Source organism: Rissa tridactyla, chromosome 9, assembly GCF_028500815.1.
Source record: "Rissa tridactyla isolate bRisTri1 chromosome 9, bRisTri1.patW.cur.20221130, whole genome shotgun sequence".
NCBI lineage: Eukaryota > Metazoa > Chordata > Aves > Charadriiformes > Laridae > Rissa > Rissa tridactyla.
Genome location: NC_071474.1, coordinates 35,922,707 through 35,943,925, shown reverse-complemented (window position 1 = coordinate 35,943,925; position 21,219 = coordinate 35,922,707). Strand labels below are relative to the sequence as shown.

Genomic DNA, 21,219 nt, shown 5'->3' with positions numbered 1-21,219 from the left:
AGGTCTGTCCTTCTCCCAGCAGTTCAGTTCGGTGGGATCCACCCCTCAAGCCAACATGCTCCTCTCCCTCCCTCCTTCCTGCCACCTGAAACAATCCTGAACTGCCAAAATATTTCTAAAAAATACATGTTTTAAGCTAACCACTTGTTAATGTACCAGAAAAGCAAACCCCATGTTAAACAGACAATCAGAAACCAGCTTTGACTTCTCAGAATATAAATTAAAAAAAAAAAAATTAATGGGAGAGACAGGAGGAAGAAAGGGGCACACAGGGATCTTCTATTAGCATTCACACTGCCTCCCAAATAGATAGGACATGAAAGACCAAATTCCATCACCAAAGCACAGCTATGAAAAAAATCTCAATTCAAATTAATTCGACTGTAGAGAGCTGATGTCTATGAAAAAAATTAATTAAAAGGATGTGTGTCCATGTCCGTGCTGGTGGAAATGAAAGTAGCCGGCTGGAGCTGAGCTTTGCTTCCAAAAGCACCACACAGTTTCTGGAGTTACCAGCAGAAAAGTCTTCTCTTCCAACAATGGTTTCCATGGCAATGCACTCAGTCTAGAAAGGAGGGGGAAAGATTAAAAAAAAAAAAGTCAGTGACATTTTAAATGCAAGTTATATTGGAAAAAAATGTTTTCTAGTGAGGAGAATACATGGAGCTTATCCAGTGCAGAAGTGACAGCTACTGAATGCAGAACTTGGGTCCTTCTCAGCAGGAGGGGGCACCACCAGGCGATACCCCTCAAGAAAACCCGAGCCATGGGGAAGATCTGCAGGTCTGCAGCAGGCACCGAGGAGCCGCTGCCACCACAGAGCTGCCACGCGTTCGCCAGGCAGGAGCCAGCACCATGCTGCCAGCCCACGCGCCCTGGGGAGGATCAAAGCCAACAACCACCCAGCACCCATTTCCCTATCAATATTTCATTTAACAAGATCTCGATCCTCTCCGTGCGGCAAGCAATGCACAGAGCAGAGCCTGTTCCTAAGCGTGCAGCAATGGATGGATGGATGGATGGAGAGTAGCTCTGCTCACGCAGGTGAACATTCTCCCATCCATAGCAGATGCAGAGCTGCAATACAAATACTCCCCACAACTCCAGCTTCAAACAAGAGCGGAAAGTCAGGACAGCTGCGTGTCCCATCCTCAACTTTTCAGGAAAAAGCTTAATTTAGTTATGACAAGAAACAACTCAGAGTATAGTTTTCCCTTTTTCAAGGAAGTCTCACTAAAAGGCCACACGCGGTACAAAAGCACAAAGCTACCGCAGAGCCATCTATACTGCTGCCAGCAAAAACCAGGGGCTTCAAACTGACTGGGAAAGACAAAATACAAAGTGCTCGGTAAAATGAGGGGAAAAAAACCCCCAAACCTTGTATTGCAGGAAGATACAGTTGGGTGACAAGGCAGAAATGGAAATAGGAGAGAGGGCAATCTCAAAGCAGAAGACCAGCTCTGCAATTAACCATGGACACGCCAAGGTGAGAGTGCCTCAAAAGGTTCCTGACACAGAGCAAACTGATGAAGGGGATGCAAACACTTCCTGCAGCGGTGGGAACACAAATTGAGGAGCGTATAAAAATCCGCTTTTCACCTCACTACAAAACCCCTTCCGCTCCCAACAGAGCCAGCCAGAACACTGATTTTCAGGCTGGCAGAACACTTATCAGACAAATCATGGGTTACACTGTCTCCCAGTCCTGCCAGACTCCTCTTCCACCACTTTTGTCCCCTCAGCCAAGACTGAGGGCACTGCCAGTCACAAAGGCTGTCACCAAAGACAGCCTTTGGTCACCTTCTCTTCAAGGTTTGAGGTATGTGCCTGCAGGATCCACTTCCTGGCAGGACAGGGAAGAAGGGAACAGCAGGTTGCTCTCATGGAGAAACAACCACCAGCGTAAGAGATTTAGTCTTCAGAAAGCATCAAATACAGAAGCGTAGTCTACTTTTTCCCCTTGAAGCCACACAGTACAAGCTGTCTCACCACCATTGAGAAGAGCTGCAGTATGGGGAATACTTCATTACAAACCACGCTGATGGCAGCGTGGCCCACTCAACAAAAGAAGGGGGTCTGGAGCTTGCCCACAGAGGTTCGCAAGGAAGTCAGATAAATTTCATTGCTAAAGAAAGCACAGTGCTTCACTGCCCCTACCATGGGAACATGCTGAAGAAAATGTGACAATGTGAAGAAGCTGCGCATTATGCATAATAATGCAAACCTGTATGTTTACTTACATACCCAATCATACAGTATGTGCACACAAGCTCCACCCTGAGTTAGAGAAGTTCGGATTTCCATCCGGATAAAAACACTCTCCCTTCAAAAAAAAAAAAGAAAGGAAGAAAAGCAAGCCCCAAGCTGAGCCCAGCTGCACCAAGCAGCCCTGCCCCTGCCACCGCCCGGGGCCAGCCCAGCCCTCCGCAAAGGCTGCCCACGGCTCCGGAGACAGAGCAGCAAAGCCCACAGCAGGGCTGGAAGCAGCGCAGAAGCACAGAAGGGTCCTTCGGCTTCAAGGGAAACTCCCTTTCATCCCTACACAACCCACACCAAGGTCTGGGTGGCTGAGTCTCATTTTTCAAATACGTAGTGATTTCAAAAATACAGTAACTCGGTTTTTCACAATTCAAGGAAGAGGCAGCCAAAACACACCCAGCAACTCAAGAATCTCCATTGGTATTATTTCACAGACATCATAAGATCACTACAAAAAGCTATTGCTTGTTACACACAGAGCGTGATGTGGTTAGTGATGGCTTTGTTTTCACAAAAGCCAAGCGAAGCTATTATTTTTGAAATAGTTTTCCTCTTTAGAAAAATATTATTTTATTGTCGTACCAAAGGATGAAAATATGCACCACAGCTTGCAATGAATCACACCTCAACAATGCAGGCAAGTCAAACATTAAAACAGTTAAAGCTTCTATATTAAACTTATATTCGGTAAAAATTAACATTTACCAGCTTCCCCCCACCCTTTCCTTGCTGTGGACCTGTAAGCTTACATAAAAGGAACTTCAAAAACTGTCTCTGCTTTTGTCAGGACATTTTTCCTCCACACCTAACACACAAGGCACACCTGAAAGCTGTTTGACAAGTTATTCTAATCTCCCCAAGCACATCCCCAAAACATTCTGAAGAGCAAAGGCCCAGTTGTTTGAATCAGACAATCCCACATGGCAGAACTTGGTATTTGTACCTAGAACTTTTTGAAAACTTTCATAAACTTACGCCAAATTACATTTAAGATACTTTGAGGGGAAGGGGAAGAGCTTAAGAGCCAAAAAAACCCAAAACCTGCTTAACTTGTAACTTTGATTCTTTGAACAAACCTGGTGTAATTCAAAGGTAGCACGATAACTAAGTCTAAAGCTCACCAGGTAACTCCAATCAGAGCCCAGACTAACACAGATTAATTTACAAGAAACCAGGAGAAAGCATCCTCAACTAAGCTTCACTACAGCTTCTATGTTCTCTGGATGTCCTGGCTCAAATACAGAGTTTTACACCGGCGCAAAGGCAAGCTCAGGACCCCCATGCAGCATCCCCTCTTCCCGAAACTGCTCGTCAAACAGGATCTCATTAATTTGTCCCTGTCCTCTCCCCACGATTACAAACCATGCTTCAGCATCTTTCCCTTTCATTTTTAAGCTAAAACAGAATTGTGGGAATTGTAAATAAACATAAGGGAGTTTCATGTAAACACCTGTACATGTACCTACAAGCTGATAAGAGTCTCATGAAGCTTTGAGTCTCAGACATGGAGTTATTGGTTGTCACCATTTCTCTAATCCCCTTCTTAAAAGCTGAAAAATTCAATATTGCAGTTGGAGCAGTACAGCTGGCTGATGCCCTGAGTCATTAGCTCTTTTGGGGGATAAAAGCATCAAGCAGTCTACATATACAGATATAAACTGATATATACATATACACATATGTGAATGCATTATCAGTATCAGATAGAAAAAGCAAAAAGAAACTCATCAAACTTGATCACATGAAAAAAAAATTCCCTCTGAAGTCTAAGAGGAGAGTGAGGTCTTGCAAGATCCCTCCCACAAAGCATCTGCAGTCACCACCATTCGTGAGGGCAACACTGAGGAGTCCATTCCTCGCTACAGCAGGACCAGAGCCAGAAAGGCCCACAGCTCTCCCACCACCAGCCTCCAGGCAGCAAAGAAATCCCATGTAACAACCAGCAGAGCCTGCATCCAGGGGTGAGGGGGTTCTCCAGCGGAGCCAGGGACCGTTTCTGCACTCACCAGCCCCGATACTGATTTCCAAACTGTGAAGCTGTAGGAGCTCCAGCTGACGTGGTTTTCCCCACCACATCTTCCCAGAAGATCTGTGCTGAACCACCCACCGCACTGTCTCTCACATTCTGGTGCTACAGCTGCCCACAGGGAGCAAGCAGGAGCCTCGGTGCCAACAGAGCACGAGTTTTGTTCATACACAGGGACCTGCACCAGCTGTGTGAAAGCACCGCACATGCACGCACTCCACAGGAACAGTTATTAGCCAAAGCGGTGTAAAATGGGTTTAGTGTAAGTGAGAACAAGGCCAATGTCTGTTGTGCTGCTGATACCCGGAGCTAATTTGTGGATTTCCACCTCTGCTGTTCCTTGCCATAGGAACCATGAATGGTTAGAGTTGGAAGGCACCTTACAGATGACCCAGTTCCACCCCCCTGCCCTGGGCAGGGACACCTCCCACTAGACCAGGTTGCTCAAAGCCCCATCCAGCCTGGCCTTGAACACCTCCAGGGATGGGAATCCTTAGGAAGTGACCTGGGTTTATTTAGCGAGGTTGCAAGAGCAGTCATGCATTAAGCCCCTTGGTGGCCCTTCTCTCCCACATCTGACCTTCTTCCACCTTTTGACTAGCCAGTAGGTGAAGGTAAACTAAGGGAGGACGTGAGGTGCTCAATGAAAACAACAGTTTCTGTGAAGCTGGATGATCTTATTTTGGTCTTCATAATTCAAGATTCATCAGCCAACAATTTTCTACATTAATAGTAAAAATACGAGAATTTCTGATCAACAATAAAAAGATTAGCATTTCATTAGAGATACCGCATAAATGTATTTGACTCAACACTGATGGAACAGTAAAGGAAGCTGTCAGAGAAATGGATGAAACAACTCTTCCAAAAGGAAAACAAATTATGAGAGGTGAATGAGCTGGGAAGAGAGGAACAATGCTCACAAAGCAGCCCATCGGTCCCTTGGAGTTCTCAAAACATAAATGCCACCAAATGAAACTCAGTGGCCAGATCAGACATGACAAGTTTGAAGACAGCTTTCACTTGCAGTGTAAACACGCTGCTGTTCCTGGACTGTCATGAGCTCTTCCAAGAAAATCTGCTCAGTCTCCCAAAAAAAAAAAATATCTGATAACCGATGGTTACAACAAAACAAGCAGCTAAGACCCGAACTCAGAAAACCTCTGCACTTTCGAAGCAGCCTAGAAATACACTGTTCTAAGTAGTTTTCATAGCACCCTACACTGGGCTTTTCTGTTTATTCCAACTTCAGCTCCATGAAGAGCTTCAGCCTTTACTCAAAATTGAGCTCTACTGCTTCAGAATACTGAGAACACAAATTCAACTTCCTGTGAACATTTAATATGGAAAATGAGTCCAGAAAGCATCCAAACATTTTCACAGATCACCTCTCAAAATATATAAGCAAAGTTTAGAAAATTGAAACAACGCTCTCTTCATTACACAATTCTATTTAAATTCATTGTTTTAAGATAGGATCGGATTATAAAACTAGGCACAGCTGTTCAAATCTTTCTGAGGAATAATCAGACAAAAAGGATCACAAGGGCAGAAGAGAAACTAAGAGGGCAAATATTTAAAATAGGATGGCAGTATGCCATTGCTCAAAAATGTTTTCTTTGAAATTAAGGAACACACTGAGAAAGCGTTCTGCAAGTTTTGTATGCGAAAGTAATTTATAGTTTTATAAAACTTAGGGGCAAAGGATTAGATTAGTCTTAATTCATTAGATTGCAAACCCAGCGTGTTCCATTTGAAAATGTATCAGAGGAGAATATATCCAATTTACACTTCATTTCCTGCATCTGAATTTTTAAGGTCATGCAAGTCAGGCCACTTTGAAACAAACCAAGAGGTTTTAAGAACATTGCAGACATATTCTAATTCTCTCAAAGAAATCCATCCTAAATAATATCTGTTTTTACAGGAAAGGCTTTTACTGACATAATTCTGCAACTGATTCCTAAAAGGATAAAAGCTTTGCTTACAGAAGATATTAATTTAAGATAACTAAATGATTAAAATATCCACGTCAAAGACTAAGAGAGTTAAATGCTTTCTGGAGAACGCTACTGAAGTTCTCCATTTCCTGAACTTCAGGTTAGGAGGAAATCGGAATTAATCCGACTTAGGCAGATCAGAAGCGGCAGAACAGCCCTAGTGTTTCTTGCGCGCATGGCCACACAATATTCCTGTTGTTCAGGAAAGCGCCAGATCCCAGCACAACCTCGGGACACAACGTGTGTGTCCAAAAGCATTTTGCTCGCGCCAGTGGGACGGGGCAGGAGGACTGCAGCGTATTACATTTCAAGCCTTTCACATGGCACGCAGGTCGGGGCGGGTGGGGAGGGAGGTAACTTGCCCAAACACATTCTTCACAAATTAGTGAGATTTCCCCCCCAGTCTCACCAGATACATAGTTACTATCCTACATCATCGTCCTATTTCTTCAAGTTCTTTTAATGGCACAGCTTTAGACCTTGCTAGAGGCATGTGGTGTTATTTGAGAAAAGTAGAATTCCTTCTTAATTTGCACACCCAGACACCAAGTTTACAAATACAAATCAGAAAAACAGTGATGTTTGCTGTGGTCATTGCATACACAGTCACTGCACCTGGGGAACACAACCATGGCCCTGACACAGACAGGCATCCTTGTTTGGGAAGTGCCTTAAACACACATTTATCATTAAACACATATTCCACGCACGTTCTTCATTCTACAACAAACTAACAATGCTCTAATTGAGCTAACGAATGTATTTTGTACCTATAATTTTACTGACTTTCCACAAGCAAAAAAAGCAAAACTTGTTTTAAAAAAACCTGTTACATGACTCACTTTTCATTGGATAAACACAGCGACTGGTAACGACACACCCCAGTAAACTGTATTCCTCCTCAAGCTGTATTTCTAAAATTTAGGAGACAAAGTTACTCTTACAAATAATCTTTATCCGCAGTTGTTAATTCAAAGTGTGGTTCCATTATTCTTAGTGCTTAGCAATTTCATGAGCTAAAAGACCTCTCCCATGCTTTAAGATCATTTTTATTCACTTTGCCAAAATGCCTTATCTCTTGCAACAGGGGCTTCTTTTTCTGTTTTAACAAACAGTAGTGTTGTTTCTAGGAAGGCCTCGTGCACACTCCCTAATTTCATCTCTTTTACTGATACTATTCCTAGAACTAGGAAACCTGCGCACAGTTTTGGCAGGGCCCTCGCACCAACTCAAACTGCACCGGACAGCTTGACAAGGAGCTGTTGGGGTTTTTTTCAGTTCCGTTTTTTTGGTTTTTTGGGGGTTTTTTTTGTTTGTTGTTGTTTTGTTTTTTAAACTAAATTTCTATTGCAATACAGTGAGACAATACTAAAAATTCACTTAAAAACACACAAGTTCAAAATTTCAGATTTTCATGTTGCAGAAGAATGAAAAAAAGTTCTGCTTTGAAAAACACTCTTACGGCAAGTGTGTAAGATACAACCACTGACCTCCTAAACTGCAGAAAACTTAGGTAAATTTTAGCCAAAAAAAATAAATCAAATAGTCGTTTGTGTGGCTTCTGACAATACCACCTGCCACAGTTCACTCTGCTCTCGTGACAAAGGTCAGGAGCCCTGAAGTGCCGGTAGGGAGGAATATATTTCCTGCCCGTGCTTGTGCCCCAAACTGGAGCTTAAGGGACTGTTGGGAAGTGAATAAGAAAGGAAAGAGCTGTGTCAAACAGCGGGGCCAAACAGCCCGCACAGCTCTGGTGCCCTCATCCAAAAAAGACTTGGAATAACTGGAAGAGTTTCCAAGTAGTGCAGAAAAACTCATGAAAGGTATGAAACAGCTTCACAGTGAGGAACAGCCAGGTAACAGGGACGCTTCAGCCTGCAGAGAAGTATTAGGATGTATCAGGAAATTAAAAAATAAATATTATACCTCAGGTCCCTGCTGTGTGCAGCACAGGAAGCCACTGACAGCACACTGGCTAAGCGTATGGCAGGAGAGGATACAGCATCTACACAATTCAAAGTGGCGTGGAGAGAAAAGATAGGGTTCGTTATCTCTTCCAATAGACAAACGAGGGGCTGCCAGACAAAGCTGGTATGGAGCAGGGTCCAAAATAGAGAGAGGCCTGCACGCAGCGGGTGCTGACTGACCGCAGGCTGCTGGGGATACAGGGAGTTTACACAGCATCAAAGAGAGACTGGAAAAGTACTTGGATTAGAGATCCATAAAGGATTATAAAACAGACAAACTGCATCAGGCTCAGGAAATCCCCCAAGCTGGGGGGGAAAAAAAAAAAAAAAAAAAAAAAAAAAAAAAATCAGAGTCCGGGTGAATGTTTGTGGGGAAGTTTTATATACGCCTGCCCTGCTCTTCCTCTGCTGGGCGGTGTCTGCTTGCAGGCACAGGTCTCCAGTTTGAATGAGAAAAACTATTATAAACAACTAAGAGAAAGGACGGTGTCACTCATGACTAATGAAACCGCTCCCCACCCTTCAAGTCACCTTCCCCGATATTTCCTTTCTACAGAAAGTTTCACCTGTTCCAATTCATCCCTTTGCTCTTCCCAACCACTTTAGCCATCCACATTTGAACACATCCAGCACTGCCTTTTTCTTTCACCTCTACTGCCATAAGCAACTGTCAAAGGCAAAAAGTCACTACATGCCTACGCGTGCCTGCACAAAAAAATAAATAAAATCTTTGCTATCAGCCACTATCTGCTACCACACACAGCAGCGGCACACATCAATTTTTAACATTTTCGAATTATCACATTATTGAGTCTGCATTAACATGAGGATACCCAGGCCCCTGGCTTATGCGGGTTCAGATTGCACTGCGTGCGTGAAGTGAGGTCTTCTCAAATCACAGCACATGCACAAGAGCCAAGGATAGGGCCTTCAGCTTCCCAGAGCAGCTCAGGAGCTCACGAAGGACAGAGCTGAACTGTGTCTACACACAGACAAGTTTTAATCAACAGTGTGCAACTCTTGTTTAAGTGTTTACCTTGTGGAACACATCAGCATTAATATTTCAATCACTTACACTGTCAACAGCAAATCAAGCCTGGCTGCTGCCACCACTTCCAGACTCACCCACAACCACTGGTGTCTGTTCAACCTGATCCACCGACACAGAAATAAAATCACTTTCTCCCGTCAAAGCTATCCTTTTGCACTCCAGCTTCCACAGCCTGCTCTCAAGCAGCCAAAGCACCGCCGCAGCTGTGAGTGGGTGCCATTAGACCTCTCTGTTCAGAGCTGGACTCCAAATGCTCAACACGCTGGTTACAAACCCTAGAGGTGAATGTATCTCCCAAGCCATGCTGCTGCCTCCTCCCCAACGCTAGAACATCGCCTGCGTCCCAGAGATGCCACCTAAAAAGCCCCTGCAAAAACAAGAAGGAACCAGTAGTAACGCCAAGGCAGCACCATCACCCTCGCTGCTTCTGGAGCCAAGTCTCATAAAGAACAGAGGATGCAGGTCCATGGGACATTAGCTGCCATGGGATGCTGCACAGGGTGATGCTAGGCTCCTGTATGCATTCCTGCACCTCTGCTTGCACCAAACCTATCAGCCACAAGACTGCAGGAAAACCTACAGAAAGAAAAAAGGAAAAAAAATAAATCATCACATTCCACATCTAAAAGGGAGAAGTAAACACTGGGACATGCTCCTAACTTGGAGATACATGTTGGCCCACATTCCTCTTACCAAGATTAATATCCTGGCCAGTGTTCTGACATTTACCTCATTCTTTTCAAGTCATTTAAACCATTACAACCACTGTATTTATAGCTCACTACCTTCCATCGCTCCCTTCCAAGTGCCTCTACCAGCTTCCTCTCCTGCAACCGCGCTCCAGGAGCCTTTTATCTCTCTGCGAGGCCGACTCTTATCTTCACTCTGCCAATGGCAGCAGCCTTGATCTTTATCAGACTCTCCACCCCAGCACATTAAGTTTCATCCATCTCTTTAGTTTCATCTTTTAAATTGTAAGCTCCTTCAGATGGGGACCAACACATTTACATTTGCAGCAGGGTAGAGGGCACCTCCGTCCTGCCTACCTGTTCAGGTTCTGCAACGAGTAGAGATGGCGTCTGGAGCGACAAGTTCTTGTTACCAGCCTCACTGTTGCAATGTTGTCCAAATGACCTCAAGATCAAATCTGTTCATTTTTTCCAACTCATTTCTAACTGATTTCCTGTTCACCATAAGCTGCAACTTAAAAACACCTTGTTCTAGAAACAAACAGAAGACCCACCCACCCCCCAAAAACACCACAGAATTAAACATAGATGGCAAATACCTCCCAAAGCGTCTCATGGAACAAAAAGCAAATATTCTGTAAGTTTGAACAGTGGATGTTACTACTGAAAACCCAAACAGCTTACAATTTTTTCTAGCAGACTAATACAAAAAAATTCCATACAGCAAACAGCATCTTTTTGGCCCCTTAAGCCATATTGGTTTAGACTTAAGAAACTTTATTCTTTTAGACTTGCAGAACTTAGAGCACGTTCCTTCATCTGTACTGATGGAAGTTTTACGTGCATCCACCTTGTGCTGAACAATGTCCTTGGCCAACCCAGCCACAAACAGGCTCTGGTGACTTAGACCAGGGAAGGTCTAAATGACACAATAACTACAGAAACACTAATGCCTGTCAATAGCTTAAACAGAGTTTTCATACAAATAAGATATCGCATGGCTCACATTTATAGTTTTTCTTGGTCTAGTATGCAACAGGTTCTGTTACCTAATGATGCATCTGCTTCACTGTCACTAAGAACTCTCCAAAAACTGACTCAGGCTCAGGTTATCCAGCACCAAAAAAAGTTATACTGCAAATGCAGCTCTTCAGCAAGAGCCATAAACAATAAAGCAAGCTGGCTTGGCATGAGTATGGGAACAGAATCGCACTATTCCCTGTGGAAGGAGGGTATCATTCATTAGTGCCTCAAATTTAGAAGCAAATTTTACCAGGTTTCTTGCACACCTTTTGGTATTATTTCCCATCATTTTCAGAAAAAGAAAAAAAACAACAAACATTTTGGTATCCTCAGTCATTCCACAAAATCCTGTAATACTAAAAGGGAAACCTTTCTCCATGCAGGTAGCATATTTATGAGCCTTTCATGCCCCAGCAAAAAGGAAACACTATTCTTACCTATTTTATGCCCTAAATAATAATTCAATTTGATATTTATATATGTTCATAATATACATATGCTATAGAGCAAACACAAGCACTATTCATCTTCTAGTAGCAATTTAAAAGTTTTCAATTTTCTTGAGTCACATTAAATTATATCATCACCTTGGAATTATAGCCAAACCTCAACTGTATTAATTTCAGCATAAGCCGTCTCTTTCAAAAACCCTTTCTTCTCAGAAGATTAAAAAAAGATTAGACCTTACACTTAACTCACTAATCACTGGCACACAGCACACACAGAAGCAGTCTGAATTGTCAGCATCCGGCCATACAGATAAATTAACAGAAAAATAATGTTTTGAAATACGCAACCTTTGCCCCTGAAGATACAGCTCATTACTTAACCAGGGCAGAAAATTCTTGCTAACACTGTAGTACACTGCTGCTCTTGGGGTAATGCTACACCTGAAGCAAAATCTCCACAAATCCAAACACTTACATGCTCAAGATCCTTTAGATAAGATACTCAGCAACACCTCCAAAATGCTTTTGATGAGTCAGGCTCACTTACCTTTGTCTCCCCACTGCCCTCAAGTATGTCACAAATCCCTATAGGTTCTCAACTAAATCGTAACCGTCCCTAAGCTGAGTGACCTTTATGGAGATGCAGGGCTCGATTAAAACTCGAACAGCCATTGCTTTAACCTGCAAGACAACACTGCAACTCGATCATTGGATTGTTGTTAATATGCAAAAGCTAAACGCGAAAAAAAGTCACAAGAAAGGGTGAGCCATAGGACAGCTCTCCAGCCAAGTCATTACATACCATTTAAGGATGAGTCATAAGATAATGCTGCATTTTTAGGACAAAACAGCAGTAATAATACATCCCCAGGCTCCAGAAAGCTTGACTCTCTCTCTCTCACCTGCCTTTTAGTTTTATCACTCCATTTTCCTTTGAGTTGAAGAATGCCACATTTGATCACAACAGTTCTTAAAATAAAATTGTAGAGTTTGTTTCCCGCTTCGGATCAGAAAAACAAACTTGTTAGGGCAATCAACATACTGGACACCATTCAGCATGTTTTTGGGAGCGCCACAGATCCACAAACAGAGCACACAAACAGGCACCAAGGTACAACACAGTACTGTAAGCTCTTTTTAGAACCATCCAAAACCTCAAGGTATAGACCCTCCCCCCAGTGATGAATATGAAGAAAACTTAAAGGTCCTTTCATAAAAAAAATGAGTGTATGCAGAGAAAAAAGAAAAAAAACCAAACACACTCTACCTACTGCTAACATGCCACCAGACATACAAAAAGCCCCTAAGAAATAGGAAGTGACAAACCACCCTAGTACTCCTGGGCTGGAACACAGACACTGGAAGGACTGGGTGAGCACCCACACCTTCCGCTACTCCCACCTGCCACCCAAAGCCACAAGGGACGGACATGAAGGCAGGACGGGAAAATGTGAAGTTTTAGAGGGAAAGTTAAAATAGCACATTTAAGATTTCACCAAAAGACTTACAAAAATAATAAAAGAAAAAGGCAGTTTGAACCGGTACCAGATTACACCCAGAGCCCCCTGCAGCGGTGCTTTCACCTACAGGCAGAAAGTTTCAGACTTCCAAGAGAGACACATACGACCATAGCTGCAACTATGGATTTAGGGTCTGGAAAGCTGATTCCCTAAAGTATTTCAACACTGACTAAAGTAAGCGTTCTCTCTCAATGGCAGGGGAACATTCTTGTCTCAGTTTCTCACCCAAGCACAAGTAAAACCCAACTGATTCTTGGTCAAATATGTCATAATTAGCTCACTCCCACGCTGCACGGCAAAAATCTGTTCTGCCTTCAGCAGCTCATATACTACTTGAGAAAGTTACCCTGGGTATTTTTAAGCATAGCTGTAAGTCACTCAAGACTGTTAAAGTGGCATCTGTTACAGCACGATTAAAATGGTTTGGGTTTGTTTGCTGTATTTTTTTTTAAGAATTATTATCCCGGCATTACTTCAAAGATGTAGGACAAGCAGCAGCGTTCGGCTGTGCTTCACTAGGGTTCTGCGAGCTATTTTCACATGGGCCCATGCCTTCAGTCTTCTGCCGATACAACACAGCCTCAGTCTCAAGCAAACATTTAAAAACCACTAGTCTGAAACCAAAAGGGGCAGTTATTTGCCTGGGATCCCGTACACTGTAATTTACTATATTAGTAACAGCTAAAACTTCCAGCTTCTGAGTTTCTCAGAGTGTATATTGTTTGTTACATTCTTCAAGATTTTGCATTTGAAATATGCAAGTTTCCATAAAGGATCTGGACAACTTGGAACACAGGTTTTGCTTTACAGCTGTACTTGTTTTCCTTCCTCTCAGCTCCCCGAAATGTCCACAACACTCTCGCCTGGGCTAGCACAGGGGAGATTAAAAAGGTGAGGAACATTTAAATTATAATCCTGCACTTTAGAGAACTTCTGAAATAATATCTTACCATAGTGTTAGAATGTCAGGTAGAGGTAAGATTAAAGAGTGGGTGTAAAATAGGTGGGCTGGTATTAAACTGAACATTACATTTACTCTGAACAGTCTGTTTTGGTTTTGGGGTATCTTTGCAGGTTTAATATTTCTAATTAAGTCTGAAGAAACTTGCATTATACAGGACCCATTATGCAGTTTACTAACGCCCCATTCTCATTATCCTCCTCAGTTTCTACCAGGTCCAATAACAAGGTATACATTAGCTAAGCCCTGTTTGAAGTAGCTTTAGTGTTCTGTACTCCTAGCACAAAATTTCATGACTCAGATTCATGTAATCAAAACTGCAAACCGCTTGCTTCAATATTGTGTAACAATTTTGTGATGAAACTGTTTTGCTAATGACCTCTTTAAACTTCGAGCATTGGAAGTCAGAACCTTATATTCTTTATATCATCATCATTATCAACGTAAAACCTGAGCTCAATTTTGCCTAAACCTAAAATAAAAGTTTAATAACAGGTCAGGCTTATTTACCATTTCAAGTCAGTGCCCTCCCCCTCCTCCATCTATGTCATGAATGGAGGAGAGAGGAAAAAAAAAAAAAAGTTGGATTCACATCAGTGAACCTGAACCAGAAGTAGTTCGGGAATTACAATGAGGGGGCAGTGATGCATTGGAAGTCACTCTCCCACCCTCAGCAGTTAAGAGAGCGCAGCTGACTCACAGAACACTGTATTCCACTTAAGCAAACAAAAACAAAACAGAAAAGCAAACAACCCGAGGTTGAGAAGTGTTTTCCTTCCAGTAAAACTACAATTGAGGAAGAAGAGATAAAAGTTCTCTACCTGATAGTATTTAATAAATACGGGATAGATCCGCTCTAGGCAGTAAAGAAAGGGTAAACACATCTGCTAAACATTTTTCTTAAGAACGGATTTAACCACAGAGCATTTTTCAGGCAAAGAGACCGAAAGAGTGGGACGTAGAGGGAAAGAAAAGACAGCACTCAGTTCTGCTAAAAGTCTCCAGAAGTAATAAAAATCTCAATTACACATAGGCACACTACACCTCCTCAGGTTTAAGAGTGAAGCTTTATTTTCACTATTCACAATAGAATGTGAAAGGGATTTTCTGAACTACAGAAAAACTTTTTAAATACTAAAATAAAAGCTTTATGGCAGTAGAAACTGATAAGCTGTTTAAATACAGACTTCTAAAATTATGCTTGCTATAGCTCAGAGACACAATTTAGTGCGTGAAGGAGAACTGGTATCTTTACAAACAAGAATTTAAAGTCATTCCTAAGAAACGGATATACTCCCCCAATTTGCACCACTGTATTCAAGCCTGGCAAGCTACTTTTAGCCTGGACTATTCCGAAATCTGTTCACCCCTCCACGAGCCACCTACAAGTGAACAATGTCAACACCCCACCTGCCCTCCTACTATATACCAGAAATATTTTATGCTGTGTTTATAGAAAACTGTTAGGCCTTGTTTTGGAGCAGTGTTTTATAATTCTGCGGGGTTTTTTAGGACTAGAAAAAAACCACCAACCTAAGCTCTTACTATTCTCATACCTAATTTCCTGCCAGTGCCTATGGTTTTAACACAGAGTTTCTTTCACTTCATTTTAATGCATGTTTCATTTCCAGAAAACGTCAATTCACAGCAAAATCAGCAGCTGTAAGTCTCCTGCCCCTCTGCAGCTTGTAATAGAGAGGGGGAAAGCCCAAAGCACAGGGCTGTAGATATTTTGCTGTAGCAGCAGTAAGCAAAATGTTTCACATAAGCACTATTTCTAGACACACTAGCTCTTGAAAAATATTTTTAATCGTAATATTTACAGTACAGCTGAAAGGAAATAATCTGTTGGGCTTTTTCCCTCCATTTTGTAAGAAATTTTACTTTATAACACTGATTGTAATCATATGAGGGGAATAAGATCAAATAGGAACTCTGCTGTCTTTGGGGGTGCTTTTTTTTTTAAAAAAAAAAAAAAAAGAGAAAGAAAAAACCTAAACAAAGAAAAAAAAGAAGGAAAAACCCCCCAAACTACAAATCAGTTCCGGCAATCAGTGTGCCTTTGACTTAGCAGACAAATCTTTGAAGTGCTGAAAGACTAACTTTGGAAGTAAGCGCTTCTTGGACTGGCAACTTTCAACGTCTTCTAAATTTGATTCCAACCAACAAAACAAAGCAGAGGAAAAAAAACCACTGAGGCAAACCACACATTTCTGAGCAGCCCCAAGCAGTGCTGCCAGACTTCAAATGGCATGCGAGCTGAGTCAGGCTTATACCTTCCACTATTGAAGGCTACAAAATTTTAAGCTCCTGCAATACACCTTCTGCCTTTAGACACTTAGTTTTAAAGTAAAACTAGAAAAAAACCCTATCATTTCAGTGTTTAAGATTGCAATTAAAAATATAAAAGCTAGCAGTAGCCTGCCCCTTTACTGCTTTCTCTGTTGACAGAGAAGTAGACAAATATCAATGTCCAACAGCGATTAAATATTTCCTCTTAGTACTCATCAATTATTGACTACACATACATTTGCAAAGAGAGGAAAACATCATTTCCAACACGTACAGTTTGCTACCCGAGTGGGTGAATTACTATAAGGAGTTCAGTGGGTCACTAATACCGAAATAAGGATTATACTTCCAAAGTTACGGTGCAATGCAGCGCCTGGACATGCAATAATACCACCAACAGCTCAGTACTATTTTTTGCTCCCACCATGAGAGCAAAGAGCTTATCATCCTAATAGGAGCGTCCCTCCTCTTTCACATATTCTTCCTTCCCACCTCCAACACCCTTATTTTTTACGCACACCTCAACACGTTACCTTAAGTTGGGTGACACCACAGATGACTTGAAACCTAGCAGCCTGCTGTCGGAAGTTTCAGACCTGGGAGACACCCCTCAGAGCCTGCTCTGCCTCTATTCCAGGCATTCCCTACCCACCACACAAAAGGCAGATCCCTCTGTACAGCAGCGAAGGGTTACAGCTCTGCTAAGCCCTTGGACCACTCCTGGAAGGTGGAGGGCAAGGGCTGGAGGAGCCCCCCACCACCCTGCCCAGCCACCAGGAGAAGGCTCCTCCACAGGATACAGGGATACTTTGTAGACCAGAGTTCAAAGGAGCACACACCAAACCTTCAAGGGAAAAAACTTGAGTTCTGTTCACATAAGATTAAACTAAATAAATGCACATAAAAGTCTCTAAAACATCCATTTCATCCACATTTATTGAAAGAAATCGATCTAATGCCCAAATCTGGATGTCTGAACCCAGTTTAGCAATTTTCAGACTTCCCTATCCATGACAAATTACAAAATATCAAGGTCACCAAAAAAAAAAAAAAAAGTGAAGAGTCATCTAGTTATAAGAAGGGAAGAGGAAAACAAAAGTGAAGGGGGAAAAAAAAAAGTTACCATAACCTCAGGACAAGAATTCACAATATAAAATACGATTAATGTTTATACTAGCAAGATTCTTTTATAAAAAAAACAAAGCAGATGACAGTTTGATAACAGCCCAGAAGAGTCACATAAATCCTTTAGGCCAAGGACCATGTCCCCTTTCGTCTCTGTTCAGCAGTTAGGATGCTGCGCTGCAACAAGACTGGTTGTACGAGAAGATTACAAACAACATTTACCCCACTCCAGAGACTTCATTTTAGTATTAGGTGGAGGACCTAATCCTACAGTTAAGCAAGCATGAAAGGAAAGTGCTTTTAAAGTTACAAACCTTTTCTCGCAGCGTTACACTTCAGACCATCGGATCTGCTGAAATCTATGCTTACGTAAGCTCCACTGTCCAAACCTGAAGTACCATTTTGGAGATGGCAAGTTGGCGCTGTCGTACTCGCCTCACAGCTTATAGGATCATCGCGTAAATTCAGAGCGATGTAGTTTAAGCCGTTCTGAAATCCAGTTGAGGTATCCCTGGACATTTTGCTTTCCTGACCATCAGAAATGTTTTCATCTGGTTTTAACCAAACATTGTCAAATGAGGCAGAGCTGTGTCTTTTGCTACTATCAGTAAAGAAGGAGGAGAAGGAGGTGGTCACAGTCCCGGCAGAAGAGAACGTTTCAGAACTGTGTCTCCTCCTGCCTTGAGGATCAGCTCGAATCACTTTCGGTCCCATAGGAGGTTCAGAGCTGGGAACAGAGAAGCTACTGCTACCAGCATATCGATCAACAATGCACAGCCTATTAACTATGGAAGAAGGGCTATCGATCTTTACACCGTCATCAGATTCGGCAGCAAACGGCCGCGGTGGTGTTGCTGCCATGTTGAACGTCATCTCCGTGTAGTCATCAGTCCTGTTGCTTGCGGTGCTAACACAAGCAGTACCAAATGAAAGCCTAGCGTAGTCAGGATTTGGTTGGTTTCTAGGAATACTGGAACTTGCATAAATTGAAATATCTGTTAGAGAGTTGGACAGTTCCTTTGCTACTTTCGGTGACTGTACATCCAAGTCAACACTCATATAATCAGAAAGCGGGGACTGTCTGTGGTCGCTACTTGAGCCTAGAGATGACGGCGATCCTTCTGCAGATAAGGAATATGGTGTATTACTTGCCTTTTCATTAAAATCGATATTTATATATTCACCGGGACTCGCTGGCTCAGGTGGAACTGTACGATCATACATCCTTGGGATAGTATTACTCCCTCTTGTACCTAGGGGGAGTCTTGTGGGCCTGGTAGCCCTGTTCTGCCCAAGTGCATCCTCTGAACCTTTCACCGCCGGCGATTTAGAGATGCCATTAGCCAGAGCCTCACTGTTGACCCCTTTTACATTTTCTGGTCCACCATACAAGAGTTTTCCAGGTGAAGACATTGGAACATATTCACTGTTGTCACCATTTTGTCCTGATAACGCCTTAAAGCTTCGGGGCAAAGAAAAATACGAACTGAAACCTTTGGAAACAGAAGCAGTGTGAATATAATTTGAATCACTGGGGTGCTTTGGAGCTGAATTACCAGGTGACATATCCATATACTCATTGTTTATGATCTTCTCATTACTCCCTTTAGAAATAAATCCAGTTAAAGGACTTCGTACAGGTGAAGAGCTAGCCTTTGGAAACATCATCATATATCCTCTGGAGTCAACCTGAGACGGTGACCATGAATTGTTAATCTGTTTTGGAACAGACACACTTTTAGGAGTCATTGGCAAATAATCGCTGTTGCTGGACAGAGAAGATGCGACTCCTGGCATCATTGGCATGTAGCCATCATCCCTGGCTTTACTCCTACTTTGGTTACATACGGAATCAAGGTTAGCATCACTGTACTCTGATTCATGGTTATCTTTCAATTTTGGTGTTTCAGAGTAAAGTAATCGTCCTTGATTTCCTGCAGAATCTTCATCTAACAAAGCTGTAGTTTGTGTCATCTTCTGCTGCACTGCTACAGAAGTTGGTTTTGTTAGAGAGTAAGTTCTTTTCCTGAGACACTTGTCAGCCTCCATATAATCATCTCTTGAGCCATCATCTGCCTGTTGCTTACTCATGGACATGTACTCACTCAGACAGTTCTCCTCTCTGATAGGCGGTGTGTTTCCCAGGGAATCCGGTGTATTACTCCTGACCCGAAAGTACCTGAAGTCTCCAGGGCTGGAGCCATATTCATCAGAAGAAATAAATCCCCCATCACTTGGGGAACCACAAACAGATGAGCTAGATGGCCTGGTCAACATGTCCGAAGCAGAGCCATGGCCACTACTGGAAGAAACACTGATGGGACTTGTAGTGGAGGGAAAATGAGAAACAGGCAGCGAAGCAGACCTGGTGTGATAAGATGAGCTGAAAGCGGCTCTCACATACCTTCCGCTCCCTTCTTGCCGGCCCAAATTCATCCTCGCAGTATTCAGGTGGATCAGACTCCCAGTCACTGACCTGAAAGGTCTAGTCATGGTTCCTTCTCCTTCGCTGGATGTTCTGAAACGATAGGAGTTGCTGCTCTTGGTGGTAGGAGGAGTCCCCCCAGCAACGCTCTCAGTTCTAGATCTCCTCTGCAAGCCCGTCTGGCTGGGGGGCAGGTTGCCCAAGTGCCTCCTAGTGGTGATGAAGGAGATAGGATTGGTACCGCTACCGCCACCAGAAGACTGGCTCTTGCTCCGGGGCCTGAACTCTGCAAAGGCCTTTAAAGCTTTCATGGTCTCCAGAAAAGTCTCATGCATATTCTGGGCAACCACCGAGTCATCCACTTGCATCCAGAGTTCCCCAGGTCCAATGGAGGCAGATCTGCCCACTTCGATGAAGAAGAAGTTCTCCGAGTGCCCGCAGCGGCGAATATTCATTAGCTGCAAGTGGACGGAGGGCACCTCCGAGTTGAGCTTGACAAGGTGGATGGCCTTGCTGGAGAGGCACAACCTATATACTCCAGTAAGGTTTTTCGTTTGTCCCAGCCCTTTGGGTTTAACGTTGACCTGCCATACTTCCTTGAAGACGGTGCCGGGCCTGAGGGCGGCCCCATAGTGCTCGTCATCCTCGTCCACCTGCTGATCAGCGTGGTCCTCCTGCTCCAGGAAGCCCCTCTTGCTCTGGCTCATGAGCTCACTGATCGCCTGGTACCAGGCCTCCTGCTCGGCCTCGTTCTCCGCCAGCATGGCGAAGTACTCGTCCTTGGTGTACAAGGCGATGATGTGCTTGTGCTTGGCGTCCGCCCGCCGGCTGACGGTGAAGCACTGGTAGAGGGGGATGACCCGCTTCGGCGGGGGGCAGCAGAGGGAGGCCGCCCCGCCGCCGGCCCCCGCCGCCCGCAAGCTGCTCTTGAACTTCTTCTCGCTGTCGTAGTACTCCAGCCGGGCGGGGGCCAGGTGGCTCTCGGCCCGCAGGACGAAGTACCGCTTGTGCCCGTGCTTCTGCTTCCGCAGGTAGCCGCACTTCCTCACGTCCTCGCCGGCGGCGAACGGGGGGAGGCCGCGGCCCGCCGGGGGGGGCTGCCCGCCTCGGCTCGCGGGGCGGCCGGCGGCGGGGGAGGCCTCCGGCGCCGGGCAGAGGGAGGCGCTGGGCGAGCGCCGCAGTAGCAGCAGCAGGTGGTGGGGCTGAGGGGACGGGCAGCGGCCGCCCTCGCCCGCCGCCGGCTCCCCCTCGCCCGCCGGCACGCCGGGCTCCTGCTGAGGCGCGGCTCCGCCTCCCGTGTGGCGGGCCACCGGCTCCTCCTCGCCGGCCCCGGCCGCCGCGCCGCCGCCGCCCGGGCCATTCATCCCACTCGCCATCTTAGGGGCCAGGCAGGGTCCGGAGCGCCCGGGGAAGGGGTACGGGGATGGGGGGG

General features: G+C 44.1%; 1 protein-coding gene across 3 annotated transcripts; it reads right to left on the bottom strand.

Annotated features, from left to right (window-relative positions):
• Positions 1 to 426: 426 nt before the first annotated feature.
• IRS4 (insulin receptor substrate 4) lies at positions 427 to 21,208 on the bottom strand. Of its 3 annotated transcripts, XR_008468420.1 has the most exons (4): positions 17,677 to 21,208; positions 16,771 to 17,081; positions 3,722 to 3,809; positions 484 to 565 (listed from the first exon to the last, which is right to left on the bottom strand). XR_008468420.1 is itself a non-coding variant. In XM_054214204.1 (2 exons), the coding sequence occupies exons 1-2, from the start codon at positions 21,161 to 21,163 to the stop codon at positions 561 to 563; spliced, it is 3,492 nt and encodes a 1,163-aa protein (XP_054070179.1). In that variant the 5' UTR covers positions 21,164 to 21,206; the 3' UTR covers positions 427 to 560. The 3 variants fall into 3 exon arrangements, 1 of the variants encoding a protein (XP_054070179.1); XR_008468421.1 differs by lacking the exon at positions 3,722 to 3,809 and having other exon boundaries at positions 429 to 565; XM_054214204.1 differs by lacking the exons at positions 3,722 to 3,809; positions 16,771 to 17,081 and having other exon boundaries at positions 427 to 565; positions 17,677 to 21,206.
• Positions 21,209 to 21,219: the final 11 nt, after the last annotated feature.